Source organism: Arachis stenosperma, chromosome 7 (genome assembly GCF_014773155.1).
Source record: "Arachis stenosperma cultivar V10309 chromosome 7, arast.V10309.gnm1.PFL2, whole genome shotgun sequence".
Taxonomy (NCBI): Eukaryota; Viridiplantae; Streptophyta; class Magnoliopsida; order Fabales; family Fabaceae; genus Arachis; species Arachis stenosperma.
The window spans coordinates 87,919,376-87,935,333 of NC_080383.1; the positions used below are offsets into that span (position 1 = coordinate 87,919,376).

The following is a 15,958-nucleotide window of genomic DNA, read 5'->3' on the forward strand; positions in this document are numbered from 1 at the left end:
ACATCCAGTGAGACCTAATTGAGAATGAATACATCCAAGTGAGAATGAATTAAAAAAATACAATCTGATCTATTAGTATAATTGACGGCAAGATAATATTGAATCACTTTTATAAATGTTAGGGATACAAATAAAACGATTTAAACGTTAGGAACACAAATAAGACTTTACTCATAAATAATTCACTCTGCTACCATTACAAAAAGAATAACTGAGAATAACAAAAAATTAATTTTACATTTTAAATTGAAAGAATCTTCTTTGACAAAGATCGATGAGAGTAACTGAGTACTAGAAGAAATAAAGCAAATTTGGAAGTGAAATTGGAGAAATTACCCAACTAGCTACGGATGGATCGAAGGTACCCCTAATAGGGAAATCAACAACATAGGTAGTTGTTGTTTGCTGCAACCTACGATGCTTGACAGAGTCACATGCTTTGAGCTGGCTCAACTACACTCTATGGTTCATCGAAAAAGTTTTTTCGAGCAAGAAAGTCACCGGAGAAGGCCACATAGGGAGTTCTAAGTTATGTGAAAAATTGAACTCAACCTAAAGGATGTGGTGTAAGTAAACATACTAAAGATCTATGAATTGCACATTGCATCTTTTTCATATTAGAGTATATATACACTAGGTAGTATAATGTAAATAACATAAAATACAATATAGTATAACATCATGTAATGAACTTTTGAGAATTTCACTTGATTAATAATTGTGATTGTGACCGCTCTTCATGGGTAAATAACCCTTACAATTCTAATAGATTCTGGAGAAATCACCCTTAATTAAACATGGCTAAAAAATGCTTAGTCATAGACTCTATTACTACCACAAATATCCGACCTTATTCAATAGTTTACCAAATAAGGCTTTGGATACCAACTTAACATACTGAATGATATTGGTGCTAACTGCAATTTTTTCTACTAAAAATTTAACAACTCTAATGATTTCTCTTTTCTAAGTAAGAAGAGTCCAATTGTAATGGATACAAATCTTTTGTAGAAGTAGATGCAGTAGTCCATGGATTCTCCATTGAGATACTTTGGTCTTCAAAACAATACAATCTCATTGCCTCCAATTTCTTCTCATCCAACGCCTCACTTTGCTCATCAAAAGTTGGTTCTTGAACTATAATTTTACCTTCTAACATGCTTACCACTGAAGACATGTTTGGTCTATGTGCTGGAGACACATTAGTGCATAATAAAGCCACCTTAATCATTACCATGGCTTCCTTTTCATCAAAGTTTGAGCCCAATCTTCTATCAATTAATTCCATCAGATTGCCTTTCTCTTTCAATAAACGTGCCTAGTATAAATAACTATCAAAGTCAGCAGCCAATTCGATCTTGTCAAATTGAGTGATATTGAAGCAATTATAGCGGTGTATATATTAACCAATTTGAGAAATTTATGAGAAAGGTGTTTAAATAGCAATATGTGTGTCACATTTGTCCTTATGAAAATAAGGTTTGTTAAAAGTTAGAAACACAGCACTAATTTAACAATTAATGATCTGTTCTTCCAAAGGAATTATAGGAAACTAATTATAGAACAACTTATATTATTTTCAAGAAGTAGAATAATAATATAATCTCAGCTTTTTTTCCTCCCAGAACAAAATGTAACCACACTCATTCTATACGAACTCTTCAAGAGAATACTTACCAGATCAAGCAGATAAATTACATCTTCTTTTTGCCTCATAGTTGTATTAGTCTTCCCAGTAATGATTTCCAAAGCAACAATTCCAAAACTATAGACATCTGCTTTGTCAGTCAGATAACCATGCATTGCATATTCGGGAGCCATATATCCACTACATAATAAACATAAAAAAGTTTATTAGATTAATTCATTGACATTTGATACCTGCTATATCTATTCCTATTTTTAATTTAGAAAAAGTTTATGGAGCTAACACTTTTATTGAAATTTGGCCAGCACTTAACCATCAAAAGAAAAATGAGTAATCTTACACCATTAGATGTCATCTCATACCATTAAAAATATTAATGATGACTAATTGATGGCTACACATTACAAATTCTGCTGGTCCTCTAGCACTCTTCCTAGATACAAAAGTTTTTGTACTAAAAGTTTAAAACCATATACTTTAGAGTAAAATTTATGTTTAAATCACTAGATGTTTTTTATAATGACCATTGACAAGTTGGTTAAACTAAATGTCTTTCATAAATATCATCAATATACAAGCTAATTTTAAATAATATGAATTGAACTTACTATGTTCCTGCTATTCGGGTACTAATGTGGGTATTGTCTTCTTCATCAAGTTTGGCCAAACCAAAATCCGATATCTTTGGATTAAGATCTTTATCAAGCAAGACATTTGTGGCTTTAATATCTCTATGAACTATCTTCAATCTCGATTCTTCATGGAGGTATGCTAAGCCTCTAGCAATACCAATACAAATGTTCTGTCTTGTTGGCCAATTCAATTGTATTTGGTGTTCCTTTGGACCTTTATATGTGAATATGAAACAAATTAGCCCATATCACAATATATAAGACATAGAAGAAGAAAAAATCCCAAAAGAACTTTTTTTTTTCAATCCTAAAATAATTGTCATAATATTTATAAAATTTTATTTGAACCAAAATAATTGTTAAATTAAACTGTTTAGGTAATGTTTATTAGTAAACTCTATTAACAAAGAAAACAAAGTTAAGTGAAAAGAATTTTAAGAGAATATGCATTTATATGATCAATTAATAAAATTATTTTTTAATAGACACATTTTTTGGACCCAAAAGAGTAACATACAAGTGTAGCGCAAATTATTATAAGAATTACCAAATAATGCACGAGCAAGACTATTGTTTTCCATGTATTCGTATACCAATAATAATTGATCTCCTTCAACACAGCATCCGTAGAGTTTAACAAGACATGGATGTTGTAAAGCAGAAATTACGCCTATTTCATTTAAGAATTCACGATTTCCTTGCTTTGATTTTGAAGATAGTTGTTTCACTGCGATTATTGTACCATTAGGTAACTTTCCCTGTATAATTGAAATATTGTTAAAAAATATAATACCCAAAATTCGCATACATGTGTCTTCAACATAATAAAATTCATATAGTTACAGTTTAAAAATACCTTATACACAGGACCAAATCCTCCTTCTCCAATTTTATTGGTGATATCAAAATTATTTGTTGCTGCTTTGATTTGTCTCAAGGGAAATAAACTTGTTTGTATATCTAAACTCATAAGCTCTGACAATTAATGAAATAAAAAAAAATTAGAGACAATTATTTAAAAATCATAATGAAAATTATATATTCAAAATGACACTTTGGATAAACAAATGAAGAGGAAAAAAAGGGAAAAATTTAAAGATTTTTTACTCTCTTTTCGTTTAAAATCACAATATTGTGAATTTACTGTAAAACTTTTTATAGCAAGATATATAATTAATTTAGAACATAATATGACTTGGTCACCAACTGAAAATTGCATTGTTTAATTTAAAAATAAAAATTACCTCTTGAAGGAGAGTTTTTGTTTCCTAGGTAGCCCTTCCACCAAAGCACACTAAGTACTAAGATGATGATGATAATTACCACTGCAGCAACAATTCCAATCACAGCCCCTGTTGATATGCTACCTCCATTTTCTAAGTGATGAGGTATATGTTTGCTTGATTGTTAGTAGACAATTATTATTCACCTTAGATATATAATATTATATATCTCCATTTTTAAATTAGTAACTTAAAAGGTAAAATCAAAATTGCATGAATACGGTATCGTATCCATATCCGGTATAGATAAGATATGAAAATTTTAGTAGGGGTGGTAATGGAATAGGTAGGACTGAGACAGATTTTTGTCTTATACATTCGATTTTGTTTCACTTTACAATAATTTGTATAGAACTCACTACATTCTTAAATGTGGGGAGTAAAGTATTAAACCTTAATCTACTTTATACTGTTTTTTACTCTTATAATTATCAAAATCTAGCAAATAAAATAAAATTTTAAAATTTATATAACCATCGTCACATACATAACATAAATTAAAATAAAAACTTAAAAATAATATAATATTATTAATTATTATCCTAATTATTTTACAAATATTATATATATTATATATATACCGGATGAATATATTATCTAAATCCTACCTTACTTTATCCCATTCAAGATCTCACTAACTGATTGGAACAGAATGGATACTATAATATTGTTATATATATAAGTAGATGTAAAGTTCACACAGTTTTTAAAATAGATGATAATTTGTAACTAATAAAATATATATTTTATGTAACATTAAAATATCAGCACTTAAATAATCTAAATAGTTAATGAAATATCATAAATTATACAATCTAAATAGATTTAGAATAAAATAATTAATAATAAATAAAATTTGCTAAACATGATGTAATTTTAAATTAATTCAAAAAAAAAAAAACATATCCAACCATATCTAATACATAGCCAAAATTATTTTTACCTAAAACAATTTTTTTTCTTAGATACATACCCGAAATGTACCCATACCCCGTCCAACTAGAATAAAACTAATTATATCTAAACATAAATAATCTTTGCCTGACCAAAAAAACAAAAGATAAATAATCTTTAAATACATTAATTTCCCGATAAATCAAACCAACAATAGAATAACATTGAAGGAGGTAGCTAAAGAGAATAACTCACCATTGTCCACAGATATGGCTGATATAAGAGGACCGTACACTGATTTCTGTGGGATTGTAGTTGTCCCTTTTCCAGCCCAATAAAATCGAATCTCAATGGTATTATTAGTGACAGCTGCTGTGTAAGTTTTTATGATTCCCTTACCAACACCTCCTGCTTCTTTTGCAATATTGAAATCCTTCTCCACCAACATTCCCTTGCAACATTTCAATAATCAAACATTATTATTGATACCCACGATGTGTTTTTAAATCATGAAAAGGAGCGGCAATGATGGAACTTAAACTACATTTGTTTAGGGGACACAAAAAATTATATTTGATAAATAAGACATAGACATAAATATTATATTTTAAAATATTAAATTATTATATTTTATATCTTTTAATAAAAAAACTTAAAAATACCGATAAAACACTACTTGATTTTTTATTTTTTTATTAGAGTTATAAATTTTTTATTATTATATCTATTATCATTATATTTTTTCTTTAGTTTTTTGTGTGAAAGAAAATAAGAATAAATCATATTTTTATAATTTTTTTTATTTCTATTTATTGTATTTTGGTCTGTATTTTATCCTGTTTTATTCTCAAAATTGAACAAAGCTATACACTCAGGAATAACATGACCAAAGTGAACATATATAAAATTTTAGGACCAATTAAATTCTTCAAATTAAGTTAGTTTTGTTTGTATTTTTATTTTGTTTTAATTTTTAATATTTTCTATTTTTAAAATTTTGTAAAAAAAAAAGGATAAAACAAAAAATAAAAATAAAAAATAATATTTTTTTTTCACAAAATAAAAGAACAAAAACATTAAAAATAAAAACAAAAACAAAAGCATGTATAGATACTCAATCGAAAAAATAGCAATAGTAATATATATCGGTTCTGCTACGGTACCAACAGCATATCTGTCAACTTCTACCAACTCTTATTTATAATTGTGTTTTATGGAAGTGTGTTCATGGATGTGTCTAATAAAAATATCTTTTTTATAACTTGTGTTTAATAGAAGTGTCTTTATAGATATATTTTCTGGATGTGTCTCTTTATATATGTATTTAAAATATATTAATTATTAGACACATCTACGAACACACTTCCATGAAACACAAATATAAATAAGAGTTGGCAGAAGTTGACAGATAATATGTTGGTAACCTATACTTTTCCAATATATATTAATATACCTGAATGTAGATGTGAAATAGACGCCTTCCAAGACTTTTATAGGTTTGATCATTGGTAAACATAATCTCAGCAAAATGGAGCTTGACTTTGTAGTTTCCATTATGAAGACAAAATCCATAGTAAGTTAGAGAAATAGGAGAAACACGTGCATCTTTGTATAGTTGGCCATAAGCATCATTGGAAGAGAGTGCAGAAGTGTCGTTTACAGAGGCAGTAGAATACTCTGCTTCTACATCCATGTAGTCACCGGTGGTGCTAACTGCCCAGTTTCTGTTTTGACCTTTGGTAAACAATGATGTCCCTTCATCTGTATCTTCATCATATGTGATTCCCTTCACTTTTTGGGATGTTCCTCCACAATTTATATGGATAGAGTTAACTGACACAACAAAGGGGAGATCTTGCTTTTCATGCTTTACAATTAATACGGACTCCAGTACGAGACACACTTAACACGAGACAACTAACTATATATTGTCTCGCGCACTAAAATAAACTCAATTCCAAACTCATTAGTTAAAAAAAAATATATAAATAGAAAATAAAAATATTAAACAATAAAAAATGGATCCTTTCAATTGTTGAAAAAAATAAAAGTATAAAAAGTGTGATCTTTAACTTTCTAAAACTAATGATAAGAGATCACAATTTATTGTCTCAATTAGATAGTTTTTTTTATTCGATTTACTTATACATAATTAACAATAGTTGGATGTTTAATTCATTAGGTGTGCATGTGATTATTTTAATGTTAAAATTTAAGAATTAATTTAAAGATAAAGTATTTTTTTTTACTTTATTAAGTTAATTTTAGAGTTTATTATTTATATTATTTACAAAAATCATTGTCTACCTAACAAAAAATTAAAAAATCATTCAAAGCCTGAATATAATTAGTTGACCGTTTAAAAATATATTTTTATACTATTAATTTATCAAAATTATAAATAAATATAAAATATAAATTTAATTTTAACGTACTATCAATATAAAGTAGTTATATAATATATATATATATATATATATATATAATATTACGTCAATAAAAATAATTAATTTTTATATTTATAAATCATCATTTAAAAAAATAAATATAATTAAATAATTATGTAAAAAATTTTATATTTTTAATATATTAAAATTAAACATAAAAAATATAAAATATCTTTTAAATAGATTTTATTAATATCATATTTTTATTGATATTAGCATAAGCTAATTTTTTAAATATTTTAATATTTTTTAATTGAATTTAATTTTTATAGACGGTGAGAATAAAAAGATTTACACAAATAATTAACCATATATTTTTACATTAGTAAAAGTATTTAGTTTTCAACCTAACCACTACTTAAAAAATAATTTAAAAATATGAATGTAATTAAAGGATCATATAAAATTTTTCACAGTGTAAGTACATCAACTCTTTTCAATTACATAAAGCATATAAATAATTTTTTGTTTTAATAAATAGTAATATATATTAAATTTGTTTAGGTGTTATTAAGTTGTTAAAAAAAATTTTATTAATTTTTTTTTTATTTTGTTTAGCAAATTTTTAATAGTAAAAATAAAAATACTAGAAAAATAAAAAATATATTTTTTTAAAGGTTATAATTTATATCTTTTTTAAATAAAATATATTTTTTACTTAAAAAAATATTTTTTTATCTAATAAATCAACAAAAAATACTCCTATATTATTGTACCCAAATATAATTGATATACAAAAAAATATTTTTCATGAGATATTTAAACATAAAATTGTTTTTACTTTTTTAAAAGATCTTTTAAAAAAAGATAACTCGAAAAGAAATTTTTTTTAGAAGGTAATAAAAGTTGAATATAATAATACATGAAACTATTTAAGTGTGTCTAAACTTGCCTAAAGAGGCATTTCTCATTATTTATTAAAAAATATATTTAAACACAAAAACACTTTAGACAAATATCAAATAAATATTATATTTAAAATGTGTCCAACCCCATTAAAATATAGCAACTCAAACTTGATAGAAAAGCATGCATGATGATCTTTCATTTTAGTATTTTACTCATCTTGTACTTGTAAGAGAGATTTATTTCTTTATTTATCTATTTATCGAGATACCAAAGAGCCTAACTCTCTTAGAAAACATAACCTAAAAACTCACCTTTAGAACAACCAGAGACAGAGCTTCTCAAACATGAAACAATTCCTCTGATAAAATAATGGAAGCAACAAAATTGACAACATAAGTTAGTATAACTAATCTCATTATGATGAAATCTTTCTATGCCAATGCAATACAAAAATGACAATTATTTTTTAAAATGCAAAACTTACGAATTGTTAATTGTCGGAGAGGTAGCAGCAAATAAGTTCCTATATATGACACATACATAGTAAGAAAACAAAGCTTTTCACTAAATTAATGCATAAATTAAATCTTAAAATTCAATAAATACAAATACAAGTACAAGCTAAGGGTACTACTTACACTTTTCCAGATTGACATTGCTGCTGATTATCTTGGTTGAAGTTATTATATGAAAGATCTCTATATAGAAGGCATAGAATTTCATTCAGAATAAATGGGAGAGGCAAGAAAATTTAAAAAGTAAATTTAAATGATAATATATAAAACAATAAAAAATTAATGATAAATACTATGCATTGTGTTTAATTAAAACAACCAATTAAAAAGCAGTATTTGATAAAGAAATTATTACAAACTGGTAGCATCACTCGTCCATGATGGCATTGATCCATTGAGAAGGTTTCCAGTTAAAAATCTACATTATTACAAGAAATCAAGGAGAAAATGATCAATATAAAGAAATCTACATTATACAATTTTCAATTGAAGTTAATCGATACATCTACCTTTAACCTTTGTATATATATAAATATAAATTATTAATTATTACAAATAGACATAAAATTATTAGTAATACTACTCTCATCCAAATTCCAAATTAATTTGTCCTTTCTAAATAGTATTAATTATGTCACATGGAGCCATACTTGAAGAGTTGAAGTACATGCATAATTTTCTGAATGTATATATTTTTTATTTTTATTTCTTTTAGATGTTAAGCCAATAGATCTATCATAATAAAATTAAAGTATGCTCCAAAATAACAATTATACTATCTCCAAATATCAAGCATGATAATTTAATTATTACATGTAATTCACTTTTGTCAACTTCTTATAAGAAGGTGGAATTGGTCCAGTCAATTTATTAAAGCTGAGGTCTCTGAAAAAATGAAAAATAAATAATTAAGAATATGTTAAAAGGTCAATAATAAATTAGTAATGTGTGATGTGTCACATATTATTGGCGAAAAAAAAAAAGATTTTTAAAGTAAACAAATTGATAAAATAAGGAATTAATCACTCTTAAATTAAAATAGTAGGTACATATTTTATGAAAGTTACAAAATTAATGGTTTATTTTATAACTTTGCTAATTTTTTCATTTTAGAAGATCTAAATTCTATTACCAATGCTTTAAAAAATGGCGGTTCAATAAGCATTGCAAATCTGTTTAGCAGCGACTTAAAATTCTTAGAAAAACAAAATTCTTAGAAAACCGTTGCTAAATCCTATTTTTTTCATAATATATATATATATATATATATATATATATATATATATATATATATATATTCTAAACATTTTTACGTAATGTTATATCTAAAGAATTCCTCAAACAGAATTTAAAGCTACTGATTCAATTACAAGATTTGTGATATTGTCATTGTTGAGAGATAATCCTCTAGTGTTCCATGAATGTTGCAACTCCTTAAAATCCTGTGAAATCATCACAAACAAAATCATAATATTGTGAATAACTTTTTTTTTTCATTATTTTTACTTTTCACTTTTGAAAGATTCAAATGTATCAACTCACAAATATTTCATCGACTTAGTATTAAGTTCGGGAAAACTTGAAATTTCAGATCCATTCAAATCACTTATTCTCCTGCATATAAAAATAATCAGAACCAAAGATAATTAATTAAACACATAAAGTTATCAAAATGAAACCATATCTTATTCATATATACATAAAATATATCATGCTTACAAGTCAGTTAAGTTTCTCAATTTTGAAATACCAGAAGGAATTGGCCCACTTAGTCCACTCCCTATAATATTTCTATAAAAAGAATAGAACAAACTATTATTTGTAATTGAAGAATAATAGAAACGTTATTGAAAAAATAAAAAATTTAAAAGGTTCACACAATGTTGTAAGATTTGTCCAGCTTTCAATAAAATCAGGAATCTTTCCAGAGAATTGATTATCCCCAAGTCGACTGCATAATTTAAAGAAAAAAAGAGAATCATTAATGTTCTTCCACTTTTCCATTTGTGATTATTTATTAATTAGTTTAATAAAGAAAAAAAAAATCGAAGCTTACATATCCTGCAAGTTAGTGAGCTTGGCAAGTGTTGCAGGTAGCTCTCCTGTAAAATTGTTGGAGGAAAGTAACCTATATATATACAATAATGCCACAAATTAAAATATATATAAATTACGTATCCAAACAAACATATATATAATCCAAACTACAAAGAAAGGATCATCAATCAAGAAAATCAATTAATCATAAGACTATAGGTAATTATAATTACTTAATTCTTTTTTTCTTAAAAAAAAGAATTATTTTTTTGGTCGAAAAACACTTAAATATATATAGAAGCATTTGTTTTTTATTCATATATATATCTTTTATTTTACCTTTTTTTGTGAAGGTTATATTCTTAATAGCATCCGGATTGTTGAGTGAAACTCTTTCACCTTTTACACAATTTTACTTATTGATTTATTTGTATTTTGTCATTAGTTAGGATAGATAATTGATATATAATTCGTTATTTTCTTTGTTAATTCTCATAAAGAAATAATTTTTTCTCAAATATATATATATATATATATATATATATATATATATATATATATATATATATAATGTTTTGCTTGGATCTTGTTTGGCTCAAACAACAATTAAAATAGTTGACCAAATTTATATTAGTAATCTCAATTTAGAGAGTAGATAGAGAATTTCTTTCAGCGAGTAATTCAGAATAATTACAGTAATGTCATGCTTAATCTAAGTTACATTGTAATGAAGCATATGGAAAATGATATTATTTAGTTAAAGTGGAAAAAATGAATCGACAAACTTGATAAAAAGAAGAATAGAATGATAAAATGCATAACTGAAAGGAGAAACTGTAAATTGAAGAAATAGAAAGTGCAAGGAATTAAAATGAAAGAACTAAACACAAGTTCCAAATTCTCACATGTATTTGACTATTTATTTGTACCTCTTTTTCTTGATTTTGTTAGTATGCTTGAAAATTTTCAGAGTTAACATATGTAAATCAATGAAAGTCTCCTAGTTTATTAAAACTAGTTCTATCTGTAAAGAAAATTTTTTAAGCTACTTGGTATAAAACTTAGGTAAAGTAATTAAGGTGCTTACAGTCTTTGAATCTGCGTCAGATTCCCAAGCTCAAGGGGAAGATCTCCATACATTTGATTGGACTCCACAACACTATGTATATCGAGTGCAAATTAATTAATTAAGCTATGTTCCATTGAATACATGAATTTCAAATATGCTAAATGAAATAAGTTTTTAGTATTTTATTGTTTATTTATTACATAAAAAATATTTTTTTTTTAAAAAAAAAATATCTTTTAAAAAAAGATATAAATTACAGCTTCTTAAAAAAGATTTTTTTTTATTTTACTAGTGCTTTTATTTTTACTACTAAAAATTTGCCAAATACGTTAAAAAAAAAAAATTTAACAAAATAATAATGACGCCTAAACATGCATTTACTTTTGGAAGTTATAAAGCGATAAAAAGAAACTCACAGACTTTGGAGAGTGGATATGTTTGTTATCTCTTTTGGTATTGGGCCTGTTAACCGATTTCCTCCAAGAGAGCTGTTATATATATTTATTAGAGATATAATAATTTATGTATCATCTTTTATTGTATTGTTAATAATAGAACTGTAAAAGAGCTAGACGATACATGTTGAGAAGATTCATGGAGCCCCATTCACTAGGAATTGTGCCATTCAGGTAGTTAAAAGTAAGATCACTGCACAAAGATATAAGGCGCAAGTAGTCATAAATAATAATATTATAATTAATATATGTCGTTGAACAAATTAATGAAACAATGAATTGATGAAAAATGGGGAAGTTGTAGAATTAAATACATTTCTTGAAGGTAAGGCAACCTCACTAGTTCTGGCGGAAGTGTACCCGCGAGATTTTGTCGTTTCATACATCTGTTTATCATTCATTTAACCCATCAATGAACAAATGTTTCAAGAATAATAATCAAAATTTAAAACGAAAAATAAAGCTACTATTTTAAATTTTAGAGCCGATTTTTTACATTGTTTATAAACGTCATTATATACTTAACAAAATCTTTTTATATATTATTTGAAACTGTTTTATAGTGTCTATGTATTATGCTTTCGTGTGATACAGATTTTAACTAGAAAAAAGCAATAAAAAAAAAGCTTAAAATTCATGATCCAATATAAATGCAATTCATATTTTTTGTTCAGGCCCTTTTTTTAAAGGAGAATTCAATATAAAAAAATATCTTATATAATTTAAAGATAAATTTTATTAGCCAATGAGTCTTAACTCACATGCATATCTCTCCCTCTCTACTTCAAAGGTTTAGAGTTTAAATTTTAAAAATTGCAACTGGGAAAAAATGTGGTAAAAATATGAAGTGTGAATGAGTATATTGTGTACCTAGAATTGAAGTTGTCCAATCCATTGGAGTATTTAGAATTAGGGGTTGTCCAATTCAATGACAAAAAAAAAAGATAAATTTTATTGCATGCAACTTTTATAACAAATATGTTTTTTTTTTATTAAAAATAGAAAGATTTAAATCTGCGACCTCTTAGTTGAATATGAGAAGATTATGCCATTAGAATTATAACTCATTGACTTTATAACAAATATGTTATTATCAAATAAAAATGATGACTTGTATTTGAAAATAATATTTTAAAATCTAATTAGAAATATATATTTTTTCAGATGTAATAAAGAAATAAAATTGTTTATACGTGTAAAAAGATTAAAAGGAGATAAAATATTTTAAAATGATAGAAAAGTCAAACACATCAAATATAAGCATGTATAATACATAAAAAAAATTATATTAAATATAAATTAAAAACTAATTTTTAAATTAATTATTAATATAAAATATATATTAAAATAAAAAATTATTTTTTTATAACATAATATTACATAATTAAATACATACATAAAATTATCTTAATTTATATAGATAGTATATTAAAATTAAATTCTAAAACAATTATCTAAAAATATAATATACCATACTGATCATTCATATAGACGCATATTCAATCATTTTCTACTTGGAACAATGCTATATACATGTGTACAATTGATTCATCTTGTACAACCACAATTTACCCCTATCTATAAAATATCATAAAGTAAGAAACTTGATACCATAAAAATATAATAACGCCAAAAAAAATGTGATAACCTCCAAAAAAAAAATGTAAAAATTTTCAAGAAATGATAATTTTATATTAAAAAAGTAACAACAACAACAACAACAACAACAATAATAATAATAATAATAAACAACTAGGAGGATGCTGTAAAAAAAGGGAAAAAAGTGATGGGATAAAAAAGAAAAGTTGGAAAAAGATTAAAAATAGAAAAGAAATAAATGAGTATAACAAAAATAAATTAAAACTCCCAATGAAGAGAATAAAAAGAAATTAAACAAATAAATCACGTACAGATTAGTGACATGACAAACGGTGTCACTGGAGCAATTATTGCAGATGACAACATTCTGATATTCATTATCTTTGAATTCCGAACATGAAGTCCAATTATTTTGTCCCACCAGCTTATTGCATTCATCAGCGCTAGGATTCCAATTCTTGATCCCAAGTGTCTTTGCTATGATTTGCAGAGCTTCCACTGTTACATATATAATCCAACAAATAAACATGTAAGGAGTATAATAATTGGGATATACACTATTGGACAGGATTCAATATATAGTCTCTGTATTTTAATTTATCCAATCATGATGAATTTATGAGAATTAATAACAATATAATTTTTTCTTTTTTTTTGGAGAATCCATGTCTACGGTTGATCTCATATTTATTGACTACATAAACAAATTTATAAAAATTAAGAAACATAAATTACATACTGATATATACATACCTTCATTTTCTGGCAGTTGGGTAGCTCCAAAAGCTTGAGAGGAAAAGCAAAGTAAAAGGAAGAAGAGAGAAAAGGGGGAGATCATGTTCATGCTTTAATTTTCCGATGAAATTGAAATAATTAAAGCAGTTCAGCTATTATCGGATCGGAAAAAGAGTTGATATATCTATGGACTTCGTTGATTAATTATATGTTGAAATAGGTGGCCAATGAAGTTGATAGAGGGAGATGAAGGAAATGAAGCCTTCAAGTACTGAATTATTATTGAAGACTTTAAACAAGTCAACAAGATATATCGTCATCCATTGAAACATGTTTACGGATTTACTTTGCATCATGTATAAATTTTAAGCCACCTTTCCGTTGGAATGTGATGTGCTCTAGTTTTTCTTTCTTTCTTTTTTTTGTTTTTTAATATTATTAATCACATTAGATGTAAACACAAAATCAATCCCTATATAAAAATATATATTAAAATATAAACTAAAAATAAATTAAATAACACGTATATTTATGCGTAACATTTATATAGGTGTGTTTAATTTGTTGCCTCTTTGTTTAAAAAACCAATTATTTAAATGTGCATATTATTATATAGGATCCTGCTAGGGAGACAATGGATTATTTGTACAATGGCTATTGAGTTATGAAATGAACATCCCCTATACTATTTAGAATAACCATCCGAGTACAAGGGATAATAAACATCTTCTCGAAAAATTAGTTTAATTTTTGGATTTACCAAAGATCGAACTCTTAACCTTTCAGATCTAGCGTTTTAATACCATGTCATGATACCACTCATCCCAAAAGCTTCGGCTGATGAAAAAATATAACACTAATGATTATATCTCTAATACTCCATAAATCTCCATTGTACACATTGTATAAATATTTCATTGGCTCCTCATACTTTCCCTATTATATAACAAGTTCAACACTAATAACATTGAAGGTTAAATTTTCATCAATAATATGTTGAGTTATATCAAATAATAAATAGTTAAAAATTTTAAATCTAATTAAGTTTTTATTGACGTTTATGTCCTTTATTTGGAGTGTAAACAAAAAAGATTATTATAAGATACTTTTACTACTGTTTTTATGTACAATTCTGTTATTTATGTAATATAGTTTTTTTAAAGTATGATAATAAAAATTTTCATTTGTATGCTAACATTTTAAAGTTTATTCAATTTAAATAACTAAATCGGTCATTAAAAAATTTTAGATTAAACATTTTATTTTCAACAAATTTTTATTTTCTTCTATTATTTTGAGGAGACACTAATTTATTTTATAGTTATATATTTTGGAATTTAATTATCTTATAATAAAATTTTTGGAATTTAATTATTTATCTAACATACATATTAAAAATTATATTATTAAAAGTGACCAAGAGATCAATTTGTTTGACAAAAATAATTTTTAAAAGATAAAAATTTATTAAAAATTTAAATGTCTAATTTAAAATTTCTTAAAAAATTTTTGGGTATTTACTCTTTAATTGGTTTGTCTTTCACTCATGATGGATCTATAAGATTTAGACACATACTAATAACGAAGATGAAGATAAAAGATATGTATATAATATATAAGGTTTTGCACAATTTAATTCTGTTATTACAGTATAATGTCAAAAGTTTTATCAATTTTCAAATGTCAAATAAAATGTAATAGCTAGATAATTTCCAACAAAAAAAAAACCCTCAAATTTTAATAAACATATTAAGAGTTTCAAAGTAGATTTCTTTCTTTCCTAATAATATTTGTT

At 25.2% G+C, this 15,958-nt stretch overlaps 1 protein-coding gene across 3 annotated transcripts; it reads right to left on the bottom strand.

The window, feature by feature from the left end:
* Positions 1-687: 687 nt before the first annotated feature.
* Positions 688-14,463, bottom strand: LOC130941451 (probable leucine-rich repeat receptor-like serine/threonine-protein kinase At3g14840). 3 transcript variants are annotated; one of them, XM_057869957.1, is made up of 24 exons: positions 14,182-14,463; positions 13,740-13,926; positions 12,165-12,215; positions 11,954-12,022; positions 11,791-11,862; positions 11,393-11,464; positions 10,325-10,396; positions 10,148-10,219; positions 9,988-10,059; positions 9,811-9,882; positions 9,639-9,710; positions 9,082-9,153; positions 8,624-8,686; positions 8,392-8,451; positions 8,238-8,276; positions 8,065-8,111; positions 5,911-6,290; positions 4,713-4,908; positions 3,525-3,656; positions 3,137-3,255; positions 2,828-3,038; positions 2,257-2,494; positions 1,678-1,828; positions 688-1,318 (listed from the first exon to the last, which is right to left on the bottom strand). In XM_057869957.1, the coding sequence occupies exons 1-24, from the start codon at positions 14,270-14,272 to the stop codon at positions 950-952; spliced, it is 2,979 nt and encodes a 992-aa protein (XP_057725940.1). In that variant the 5' UTR covers positions 14,273-14,463; the 3' UTR covers positions 688-949. The 3 variants fall into 3 exon arrangements, with proteins under 3 accessions (XP_057725940.1, XP_057725939.1, XP_057725941.1); XM_057869956.1 differs by having other exon boundaries at positions 12,144-12,215; positions 14,182-14,462; XM_057869958.1 differs by lacking the exon at positions 9,082-9,153 and having other exon boundaries at positions 12,144-12,215; positions 14,182-14,461.
* Between the last annotated feature and the right edge of the window lie 1,495 nt (positions 14,464-15,958).